Raw genomic sequence first — 12,383 nt, forward strand, 5'->3', positions numbered from 1 at the left:
TTCAATAAATACCTGTTTTTGCTTTTTCCGAATCCCAGTGATTTGGCAACAGCCAGAAAGTACTTAAAATGAATCCCAGCTGAGGAGAGGGAATGCTGGGATTTCCACTCTCAAGTCAGCTCTCAGAACTGAGCAGAAAGCAGGCCTAGAATGGAGTCCTCATCTTATGCAGGGAGCCACAGATGCCCCTGTGACGCCCTCACTGTCCTGACCTGGGTCTTCTTGCATTAAGGCTCAGTGTCATCTTTAGTCACCAACAGGGGGCCTGGCATCTTCCCATGCCCCTTGGATTAGGACAGGTGACTGTTTCTTACTCCATAGTGATGGGAACATCTTCCACATCGCGAGGCACTGCACTCTGAAGCTCACGCCTGGTTTCGGGAGACAGTTGTGGATGGGGCTGTAGCCGAAGCAGTTCCAGGAGGGCCTCTTTCTGATCTGTGGCCAAGTCTGCCTTGTAGCGCTGGACCAAAGTCAGGAGGCACTGGTGCCAGAGCACAGGCAGCTCACGAGTCTCTGTCCGGAACCCCAGGAAGTGGAAGACCATGGCATCCAGCACTCGGTAGGGCAGTGCATACTTCTTATCCAGCAGCAGTCGCAGGAAGATGCTGTTGGCACCGCTGTATTCCATCTCAGCAATTTTCAGCATGGCAGCACTGGTGGGAAAGGGAGGTTGGGTGGGATGAGAGAAGGATCAACTTTACCTCTGTGCTCTTCCCCTCTTCTTCCTCCCCCCCATGTGGCTCTTACACTATAGGATTCCTAAACGAGCAATCTCAGGCCTCCTTCCCACCTACCCAATCTTATTATACTCCCCTGACTCCAGTTATCATCTCTAGACAGATCCATCCCAAATTGCTACCTCTGGCTTAGAGTACTTGTCTCAATATCCAGCTGGAGTATGTCCAAACACCCTGACATCTCCACCCCTCATCTCCTTTCTTCCTGTGTTCCCTATTCATTTTTTCAACTATTTATGGAGCACATACCACAAGCCAGGCTGCAATCCTGTTCTTGTGGAGCTTTTATTCTAGTGGGGTAAGGATATAACCACTGGTTTAAACAAGCCACAAACCCAGGGCTATTCTTAACTCCTTCCCTACTCTGACCACCATCCCCAAGTTCCGGCAATTCCATTATCTGAATATTCACTGACCAGTCCTCCTCCACCCCCACCAACACTACCTGGAATGCAACACGGGGATGGAGCACTTGGTGATGATGCTACCTACAATGATGGCTTCCCGGAGGGTACAAGTGCCTGATTCGCATAGTGGGATCAGGATCCCTAGGGAGAAGCAGAGGGCAGTCATGTTGAGTCCAGGGTGAGAGAAAGTATTATAGTAGGAAGCACTCCCCACAACCCCAGGGACTAAACCTTGGCCTTAGAGACAGCCACTTCTCAAGTCAGGTCTGCTGCTTTCTCCCCCAGAGCCTGGCCCTTCCCTTTCTTCCCTGCCTCTGGGCTCCTCCCACCTTTGAACCAGGCCCCAGGTTTGAACAGGGCCTTCTTCAGTGCCATGTAGAGATGGAAGTTGAGTCGTTTGTATTCAGCGATGTCATCTCGTACCCGGGGCAGCAGAACAAGGTTGTAGAAGCGCTGGGCCATGCGTTCCTTCAGGTTAGAGGCAAAAATCCTAGTGGGGCATAAGAGGGGAGTTTCCAAGTCATATTGATAGTCTAGACCTGGTCCTTCAGATATCAGTGTGCATGCAAGAGATTTTGAAGTAATATACGCAACTGCTCTCAGTGAGGGATGTGTGGGAGAACTGTGAGCACGAAGAACCGAGTTTGGATTAGGGAAAGGAGGAGAGGCAACAGGTACCCAAATGGTGAATGTTGTCACTGGAAGAACCCGAGTGCTTCTGAACTGATAGCTCCTCAGCTACTCACCTTCCTCTCCCTAGCACAAGTCCTCTGTACCCTACTACTCTCCCAAGGGATGTGTGCATGCCCAGGCAGCCACAGACCTGAGGCCACTCTGACAGGGTTGTATCCTAGTAGCTATAGTTCTCCCTTAGAAATTCATCCCAGAGGGGCGGCGCCTGTGGCTCAGTTGGTAAGGTGCCGGCCCCATATACCGAGGGTGGTGGGTTCAAACCCGGCCCCGGCCAAACTGCAACCAAAAAATAGCTGGGCGTTGTGGCGGGCGCCTGTAGTCCCAGCTACTCGGGAGGCTGAGGCAAGAGATTCGCTTAAGCCCAAGAGTTGGAGGTTGCTGTGAGCTGTGTGAGGCCACCGCACTCTACTGAGGGCCATAAAGTGAGACTCTGTCTCTACAAACAAACAAAAAAAAAAAAGAAATTCATCCCAGGGGATTCCCAACTGCATCTTGGCCCTCCAAAATGGAACAGGAAAAGATAGGAAAATGATGAAATATAGAAACACAAAAGAGAGCTCTGGGACAAGTTCAAATGTAATGGCAAAGCTTGTATATCCCTGGCCCAGCCTTCACCTATAGACTCTACCTGGTGGCTTGGTACATGGCAGCTGCAGTCCAGGCCTCAGGCTCTGTGACATAGAGGATCTGCTCCCAATTGGAGAGTGCAGGGATGATCTTAAATGCCTTGGGCAATTTCCCACTGCGGTACTTAGATAACACCTAGGGATGAGGGAGGTAAAATAATCATCATTAATAAACTAGTGCTTGCTATGTGCCAGGTGCTTATCTGGATGCTTTTTATATACTAACTCACTTCGCCCTCACAAAAACCCTATAAGGAGGTACTATTCTGTTTACGATGATTGAAGAGTTCTAGCAACTGACCCAAGACTGTTAGGTCACTAACAGGCAGAGCAGGAATCTGAACCTTACGCACTGACCCTTAAGTCTGTTTCCTGTTATCATGCCTGATTTGGTGTGGGATGTGGGAAAAAACCCCTGAGGCAGGTGCCCACAGCCCCTGTAAGGTTATTCCACCTTGGGTCCCCTCTTAGCTCTTACCTCCCGAACACCCCTGTAGACCTCCAGGACCCGGGGGTCCAGCTGAGGCATAGGGAAGCCTGACACCTCTGACATGACCATCTCAACCTCTGTCTGCTTCTCAGTTAGCTTCTCCATGATGATGTCAGCCAGGGTGCGCCTAAAAGGTGAGGGAGGGGAGGGAGGAAAAGGGAAGGGGAGGGAGGAGAGAGGAGGGGAAGGGAAGGGAGGAGAGAGGAGAGAAGGGGTCACTGGGAAGCTCCAGGCTCTCCACAGTCCCTTATGAGCATAGATGAACTGTGACCCTTCTAGGATGTGCAGCCTTAGTCCCCTCTCTGCACTCATTCTCCTACAACAGAATAACTGTACAGTGCAGAAGAACTGAAAGTCATTTGATTTAAGACAAAGCTGGTAGTTATATGGTATTATTATGAACCAACTCTGAAGTCCGTCTGCCAGGTTCAAATCCTAGCTCTTCCACTTCCTGTATGATCACTGGCATGTTACTTTACCATTCTATGCCTCAGTTTCCTCATCTGTGAAAGAGGTATAATAACAATACCTCCCTCATACCATGGAATATTATGTAGCCTTAAAGAAAGATGGAGGCTTTACCTCTTTCATGTTTACATGGATGGAGCTGGAACATATTCTTCTTAGCAAAGTATCTCAGGAATGGAAGAAAAAGTATCCAATGTACTCAGCCTTACTATGAAGCTAATTTATAGCTTTCACATGAAAGCTATAACCCAACTATAGCACAAGACTATGGGGAAAGGGCCAAGGAAGGGGAAGGAAGGGGGGAGGGGGGAGGTTAGGGTGGAGGGAGGGTAATGGGTGGGGCACACCTACGGTGCATCTTAGAATGGGTACAGGCAGAATGCAGAATACAAATGTCTACATACAATAACTAAGAAAATGCCATGAAGGCTACATTGAACAGTTTGATGAGAATATTTCAGATTGTTATGAAACCAGCACTTTGTACCCCTTGATTGCACTAATGTACACAGCTATGATTTAACAATAAAAAAATAATAATACCTCCCTCATAAGGTTAATATACGGACTAAATAAGTTAATGTGCATTTGTTACTTGGAACTATCAGCATACAACAAGTGTATAAGGAGCTCTGCCTCTTTCACAAACACCCATCATATGCTGGCAATATGCTGAGAACCCTCCAATTACAAATTCCAGGTCTGATCACTCTAGAGTGGTCTTGTAGATAACCTGAATTATCTACAAGATTTCATGTAGCTGGGATCATTAGAGAGTGATGATGGCACAAACTTTCCTCTCATTAAAGAGTCTCACTTTGTTGCCCTTGGAGAGTGCTGTGTTGTCACAGCTCACAGCAACCTCAAACTCATTGGCTCAAGCAATTCTCTTGCCTTACCCAACCCAGTAGCTGGGTTTACAGGCGCCCACCACAACGCCCAGCTATTTTTAGAAATGAGGTCTTGCTCTGGCTTAGGCTGATCTTGAACCTGTGAGCTCAGGCAATCCATCTGCCTCAGCCTCCTAGACTGCTAGCACTACAGGTGTGAGCCTAATAGGATAATTCTGTAAGAAGAATGACTTATCTCACCACAGACCTAATTACCTTCCTGATGCAATCAATAAGGCAATATGTAATTTCATTTTTTGTTTTTATGGAGGGGGTGAGCAAGACATCATCTGTATAAAGTACAGTTTGTGTCACTCAAAATATGCATTGTATGGCTACATAAAAGCAGCTTGATGAGCAAGTCACCTCAGGGTTCATTAAAGAACAAAGCTTCCAGAAGCAAAAAAAAGAAACATGAAACCTGCATGGATGGAAACAAATAAAGCCCTCCCAGCAACACCCATAAACCAAGCAAGTTGAAAGTTACACAGGTGAATCAGCAAGGATGCGGTCAACTATGTTTTTTGGAAGTGAAATAATGGACCATGACACAGTCTGTCTCAAAACTTTTGTAGTGATTCACATAATTCACCCCAGGTCTCACAACTGTCAAGTAGGGGAAAAGAGTCAAGCTCAGAAGTTCTAAAGTTATTTTCTAATACCCCATAATGTGCCCCCCAAACTAAATGGTCTCTGACTGCTGAGCTTATGTGGATCTAGCCTTGCTTTCTGAAGATGCCAGCTACCAATTTTTAAGACTGCCAGGAGTTCCTATTTCTAGCAGTTTGTCTCTTCTATTTATTGCAAGCTGGAAAACCATTCTGCTAAGTTCATCAGAATTATCTCTAAAGTAGAAGTTATGAGGTCTTGAGAAAGAACCTGAGAGACTCTCTGGCAGGATCAGCACAAGTCCACACTTTGTGACATCTATTTTAGCTGTTGAGCATCAATCTAGGAACAGGGCTCATTTCTTCATTCTGTGCTCTCTAAATAAGCTGCCATAGAACTTATCAGTCTCCCTGTCTTTCTGCAGTATGGTTAGCAATGAGAGACCAACACAGCCTAAAGAACAAAGGACAGCATCATGTTATTATCAGAGGGTCAGAATGAATTGGATGAGGGCTCTTATCCTAGACTCCCCTCCCCAGAGCTAAACTCTCTGACCTCAGTGATTTGACCACAGGCAGCCTCAATGCCTGCGTATCTTGGAGCTAGCATTAATTATAGATAGGGATAAATTAGTGGTTCTAACTGGGGGTGATCCCTCCTTCCCACCCACACACCCAGGGGGCCTCTGGCAATGTGTGGAGTTATTTTGACTTTCACAACTAGAAGGAAGGTCATTACTGATATCTAGATGGTAGAGACTGGAGATTATCTGCTAAATATCCTATATTGCATTGCATAACTCAGCCTCCACAAAAAAAGAATTATACAGCTCCAAATGCCAATCGTGCTGAGAATGAAAAACCCTCAATTAGGCGGCGCCTGTGGCTCAACGAGTAGGGCGCTGGCCCCATATGCCAGAGGTGGCAGGTTCAAACCCAGCCCCGGCCAAAAAATAGAAAAAAAAAAAAAAAGAAAGAAAAACCCTCAATTAAATGAAACTTAGGTATGAAAGAGATCTTCACAAGGAATATGAGCTTATCACCAAAAAACTGAGCTACCAAGACCAAATGCAATGGGACAGATCTCCCAAGAGACATAAAAAGGGCCTTTAGCTATAACTGGGCAGTTCTAGAATAAATGTACAGAAGAAAAGCAGGGATTTTGAGTCTGGGTTATCATCCTATTTAGAATGGTTCTTTAAGGGTGGGCCAGTTCTATCAAAAGTGGTTCTCCAGAACTAGCAATGCCAAGGCCATTTCCAAAGGTAGAAAATGAAAATCATGCCAGGGTCTGTAGAAATTTTCTGCTAGGACCTACTATGCCAAATCCCCAGGCCTACCTGGCAGGAGGATTCTTGTTCATGAACATCTCAATGGCATGCTCATCCTCAGGGTCTACGACCACCTCTGCATGGTGGCCCACTCCTGTCATCGTGGCAGCCTTCTCCAGGGTGGGCCACTCCTCATCCTCATCATCTGATCCATCCTGTGGCACTCCAGGACCTAGAAGGGGACAAAATGGATGAGCACAGCAAGGAGTAGGTGAGGGATTTAGTCAATTTAACTTTAGCCATTGTGTAGTACAGGCTTCACACGTGCTTGCAATAGATAAAGATGTATGCACTGAAACAGATGAGGCCCACACCATCTTCCAGTCCCAGAGGCTTGCAATTTTGCTTAAGAAACAAAATGTATACAGAGGAAACAATGAGAAAGCAACACTTAATGCTATTAGCATAAATGATAGTTAACACACCATACTCAAGTTATTGTAACAGGATTTTTTTTTTTTTTAGACAAAGTCTCACTATGTCGCCCTTGGTAGAGTGCCATAGTGTCACAGCTCACAGCAACCTCAAACTCTTGGGCTTAAGCAATTCTCTTGCCTAAGCCTCCCAAGTAGCCTGGACTATAGGTGCCCACCACAATGCCTGGCTATTTTTTGTTGCAGTTGTCATTGTTATTTCGCTGGCCCGGTTCAAACCTTCGACCCCCAGTGTATGTGGCTGGTGTGGTAACCACTGTGCTACAGGCACCGAGCCAGGATTTATTTATTTATTTATTTATATTTGAGACAGAGTCTCACTTTGTTGCCCTGGGTAGAGTACTGTGGCATCACAGCTCATAGCAACTTTAAACTCTTGGGCTGAAGCGATTCTCTTGCCTCAGCCTCCCAAGCAAGAACTACAGGTGCCTGCCACGACGCCTGGCTATTTTTTGTTTGTTTCATAGGCCCGAGCTGGGTTCGAATGCAGCAGCCCCAGAGCATGTGGCTGGCACCCTAACCACTGAGCTATGGGTGTCCAGCCTGTAGCAGAATTTTCATTCTTTTTTTTTTTTTTTTTGTAGTTTTTGGCCGGGGCTGGGTTTGAACCCCCCACCTCCGGCATATGGGGTCGGCACCCCTACTCCTTTGAGCCACAGGCGCCGCCATGTAGCAGAATTTTCTAAATACACTGTATGTACATTAACTGGGTAACCCTCATAACCCCAAGAAGTAGGTAGGTACTGTTATTATACCCAGTTTCAATGGGTACATTGGAGCACAGAAGAGCTGAGTATTCACCTAATACTGCATTCTTTACCACTATTCTACACACAGTAGGGCTTGATGATATGTCAAAATGAATGGTAGAGACAATATACACTTAGAAAATGAGTGCTGAGGACGCTTAAGTTCTGGACAGGCTGTTTGGGAGCAGGAGAATGCCCCAGACCTGGGTAACAATATTGGGAAAAGGACTTAGTTACACATGTCTCACGGGCAATAGGAAAAAGTAGTGGGAAAGGTGAAGCCAGACTTGGGGTGAAGGGTGCTTAAAAGCCAGCAAAAGGAGTTCAGATTTAATCCACCAGTGCATTTAAATAGATTTTTATAAGGCTTCAGCTATCTGGGTATCTAGAAAGGGGTCTAGTAATCCAAGTGGGCAGATAAAATGTTACATATGCATAGGTCATTAAGAACAGAAGTAGTGTATGATAAAAGATAAATAAATGGGAACAGACATTTTCTCCACACACCAACAACTCACAAATCTGTACCTGAGCATGGATCTTAGTGCCAGACCCTTGACTACAGGTATTTAATGTATAGTTGTTCTTCAATGACCCCAGGCACATGAAATCTCACCTGTCATCAACTGAACTCCTTTTCTTTTTTTTTTTTGGATTTTTGGCCGGGGCTAGGTATGATCCCGCCACCTCTGGCATATGGGACCGGCGCCCTACTCCTTGAGCCACAGGCACCGCCAACTGAACTCCTTTTCATTCCTTCTAGGTCTATACCACTCACTGTACTCTACAGGTCACTAAATGGCACCATCATCCACTCAATGCTAAACCTGAGAGGCACTTGAAACATGTTTGATTTAGTCAATCCTGTACTCAAAACTCTCCAAAGCTTCCCAGTGCAGTAAGGATGGCTTTATTTTTCTAAAATTTTTAAATTATTATTATTATTTTTGAGACAGAGGTTCACTTTGTCACCCTTGGTACAGTGCCGTGGCATCATAGCTCACAGCAACCTCAAACTCTTCAGCTCAAGTAATTCTCTTGCCTCAGCCTTCCAAGTAGCTGGGACTGCAGGTGCCTGCCCCAACGCCCGGCTATTTTTAGAGATGAGATCCTGCTGTGGCTCAGGCTGATTTTGAACCTGTGAGCTCAGGCAATCCACCTGCCTTGGCGTCCCAAGTTCTGGGATTACAGGCTTGAGCCACTGCACCTGGCTAAATTTTTAATTATTATGGGGACAAATAATTATATATATCTTTACAGGGTACATGTGATGCTTTGGTACAGGCACACAATGTGAATTAATCCAGTCAGAGTAATTGGGGTATCCATTATTTCAGGCATTAAACATTTTTTTGTGTTAGGAATATTCCAATTCCACTCTTGGAAGATGGCTTTAGGCCAGGCGCGGTGGCTCACACCTGTAATCCTAGCACTCTGAGAGGCTGAGGGGAGTTTGGGAACAGCCTGAGAAAAAAGCTAAACCCTGTCCCTACTAAAAATAGAAAAAATGAGGCAAGAAGATCACTTGAGCCCAAGAGTTGGAGATTGCTGTGAGCTATGACACCAACACACTCTACCCAGGGTGACAGCTTGAGACTCTGTCCCAAAATAAAACAAAAAAGGATGGCTTTAAATCCCGGACAGGCCTCCAAGTCTTTTGTAGGTTTGACTCTTACCTGCCTAAACATCATTCATTAATCCATTCATTTAGCAAACACTGAATGCCTACTGTATGTGAGACTAGAAGTACATCACTGAATGACAGAAACAAAAATTTTTGCCCTTACAGAGCTTACGTTCTAATTGGAGGAGACAGATATAAACAAGCAGAATTACACTGGGTTAGAAGAAAAAAACTACTATGAAAATAAGAGCACAGATGAAAGCAGCATAGAGACAGGTGGGGGTGTCGTAATTTTAAAAGGAGAGGTCAGCGTAGGCCTGAGGAGAAAGTAAGTCTGTAGGTGTAAGGGAATAGACCATCCTAGGCAGAATCCTTGACAGAAGGAACACCACGGCAAAGGTCCTAACAGCGTTTAAGAAACAATGAAGCCGGGCGGCGCCTGTGGCTCAGTGAGTAGGGCGCCGGCCCCATTTGCTGAGGGTGGTGGGTTCAAACCCAGCCCCGGCCAAACTGCAAAAAAAAAAAAAATAGCCGGGCGTTGTGGCGGGCGCCTGCAGTCCCAGCTGCTCGGGAGGCTGAGGCAAGAGAATCGCTTAAGCCCAGGAGCTGGAGGTTGCTGTGAGCCGTGTGACGCCACAGCACTCTACCGAGGGCAGTAAGTGAGACTCTGTCTCTACATAAAAAAAAAAAGAAACAATGAAGCCTATGTAGGTGGAGTGGAGAGGACAAAGGGGAAAGTAGTGGGAGAGATCAGACTGGCAACAGAGGCAGATCATATAGGGTGAACCACTAGAACTCACTAGCTGTTAAGTGGACTATTGGGAGTATGAGATACTAATTAGGAGGCTACTGCAATAACCTAGGTAAGAGATGGTGGTAGCTTGAACAGGATGGTGTTCTAAGGTGGCGAAGAGTCTGATTTTGGATCTATTATGAAGACTCATTCAAATTTTCTGACAGGTAAGATATGGAAGACAGAAAGAGGAAAGCCCAAAGTTTCTGTTTGGAACAAATGAAAGGGTATCATGCTACTAACTGATATGGGGAAAACAGTGGGAGAAGCAGGTCTAGTGAGAAGGCCAGGATTTCTGTTTTGGACAAGTTTGAGATGTCCATTAGACTTCAAATTGGAGAAGCCAAATAGACAGTTGAATATAGAACCTGGGGCCAGGTGTGGTGGCTCACGCCCGTAACCCCAGCACTTGGGAGGCCAAGGTGGGTGGAATGCCTGAGCTCACAGGTCTGAGACCAGCCTGAGCAAAAAGCAAGATCCTATCTCTAAAAAAACAGCCGAGGAGCCCGGCAAGGTGGGTGATTCTGGACTACAGGCGCCTGCTACAATGCCCGGCTATTTTTAGAGATGGGGTCTGCTCTTGCTCAGGCTGGTCTTGAACCTGTGAGCTCAGGGCAATCCACCCGCCGTGGCCTCCCAAAGTGCTGGAATTACACGCGTAAGCTATCACGTCCGGCCCCTACTAGATTTTTTTTTTGAGACAGAGTCTCATTATGTTGCCCTGGGTAGAGTGCTGTGACGTCACAGCTCACAGCAACCTCAAACTCTTGGGCATAAGCAATTCTCTTGCCTCAGCCTCCCAAGTAGCTGGGACTACAGGCACCTACCACAATGCCTGGCTATTTTTTGGTTGCAGTTGTCATTGTTGTTTAGCAGGGCTGGGCCAGGCTTGAAATCTGCCAGCCTCAGTGCATGTGGCCAGTGCACTACTCAATGAGCTACGGGCCCTGAGCCCTACTAGATGGTTTTTTTTTTTTTTTTTGTAGAGACAGAGTCTCACTTTCTGGCCCTCGGTAGAGTGCCGTGGCCTCACACAGCTCACAGCAACCTCCAACTCCTGGGCTCAAGCGACTCTCCTGCCTCAGCCTCCCAGTAGCTGGGACTACAGGCACCCGCCACAATGCCCGGCTATTTTTTGGTTGCAGTTTGGCCGGGGCCGGGTTTGAACCCGCCACCCTCGGCATATGGGGCCGGCGCCTTACCGACTGAGCCACAGGCACCGCCCCCTGCTAGATGGTTTTTAAACCATGAAACTTGATGACAGCACCAAAGACAAATGTATTTGAAGAGAAGAGGTATAAAGACTGCAAGAAGAGTCAATGATAAGAGTTGGGGAGAAATGAAGAGTCAGCTGAGGATACTGAGAAGTGCAGTAGCAGTAAAATAGAAGTGCAATGTTTTAGAAACCAAGTGAATGCTATAACCAGCAGGCCAGGATTCAATTGTGCCAAACAGCGCTTTAAGAGGAGCTCTGAGAAAAGGATTAAACAACTTGGAGGTCAACACTCCCTCCCTACTGAGCAAATATGAAACGTCTTTCAATTCGTCTCTCTCTTTGGCTCTTAATACTGATTTTTCCTTCTCAGGGCACTCTTCATTTATTTTCGGGTCTCTGCATAAAAATCATGTAATCTGGGAATCCTGACCGGAAGACTACTATTAACAGAAAGTGATACTCTATAATAGAATATATGATCCTAATAGTCTGTTTAATTGTCTCTCCTGGGCTTGATTGTAAGATCTTAAAGTCAGCCATATGTCTAGGTTGTTTATTTCTGTACCCAAACTAGGCGAACCCCGAGCATAGTGCAAAGCTCGTGGTTGGTAGGCATCCCATAAATATATATTCAATGGATAAATGCTATAATTTAGTGGTGCGAACGATCACTTTCTATCGTCCCAACTTCGGGGTGCCCAAAAAGGAGCGTCTAAACCTAGGAGTGGGCATGGAAAATTCTAGCCGTCTCCCATCCCTTTGCCAAGTGTGATGTCGGCTCCTTTGTTGATTCCAAGTTATCCCCCTGACAGACACCTTTTAGCTGTCCACCTGACCTCTAACTACCCACTCATTCTTTCTGGGACCCCTCAGCACTCACCCAGCCGCGTGGTGCGTTCCCGTGGTGCCGCGGTCCTGTCCCCAGTGCCATGCTCTGCCTCGAGCTCCTCCTGTTGTTGGCGTGCTTGCTGCAAAATCCGTCGGCTCAGCCGGGGCCCCACATACTCTTCCTCCTCCTCTCTGTTTCCACGACCCCGCCGCTTTTCCCGGGCCCCTGATCGCACCGCGTCCCCAGCCAGGATCTGCTCGGCCAGAGGGGCATGTTTTTCCTGACCTCCGGCCCCACGGCCTGCCTTCAATTTAGGCATTTTTCTGGGAAAAGTTGACGGAAAGGTTCCCACGTGGGGACAGCGAAATGGCTAGAGTGCGCTTGCGTGGAGTACTTCCTACCATCTCTTAGGTCACGCAGCGATCATAGCGCCCCCTACCGGTTGGAGGTTAGAAGCGCCGCCAGCACCTGAGTTGGACACCCGA

The 12,383-nt window shown here is 46.8% G+C and overlaps 1 protein-coding gene across 1 annotated transcript; it reads right to left on the reverse strand.

Annotated features, from left to right (window-relative positions):
* BYSL (bystin like) lies at positions 1-12,364 on the reverse strand. Its single transcript, XM_053601977.1, has 7 exons — positions 11,950-12,364; positions 6,263-6,425; positions 2,945-3,083; positions 2,469-2,602; positions 1,477-1,637; positions 1,186-1,288; positions 1-656 (listed from the first exon to the last, which is right to left on the reverse strand). The coding sequence occupies exons 1-7, from the start codon at positions 12,215-12,217 to the stop codon at positions 311-313; spliced, it is 1,314 nt and encodes a 437-aa protein (XP_053457952.1). The 5' UTR covers positions 12,218-12,364; the 3' UTR covers positions 1-310.
* Between the last annotated feature and the right edge of the window lie 19 nt (positions 12,365-12,383).

This window comes from Nycticebus coucang, chromosome 9, assembly GCF_027406575.1.
Source record: "Nycticebus coucang isolate mNycCou1 chromosome 9, mNycCou1.pri, whole genome shotgun sequence".
Taxonomy (NCBI): domain Eukaryota; kingdom Metazoa; phylum Chordata; class Mammalia; order Primates; family Lorisidae; genus Nycticebus; species Nycticebus coucang.

Bases quoted from the DNA above. Each gene is read 5' to 3' on its own strand.
- BYSL (XM_053601977.1), bottom strand. From the start codon at position 12,217: ATGCCTAAATTGAAGGCAGGCCGTGGGGCCGGAGGTCAGGAAAAACAT. The intron at 6,426-11,949 runs GTGAGTGCTGAG...GTCCCCTTCTAG, and splicing joins GGAACGCACCACGCGGCTGG to GTCCTGGAGTGCCACAGGAT. The intron at 657-1,185 runs GTAGTGTTGGTG...CTTTCCCACCAG, and splicing joins ATCCCCGTGTTGCATTCCAG to TGCTGCCATGCTGAAAATTG.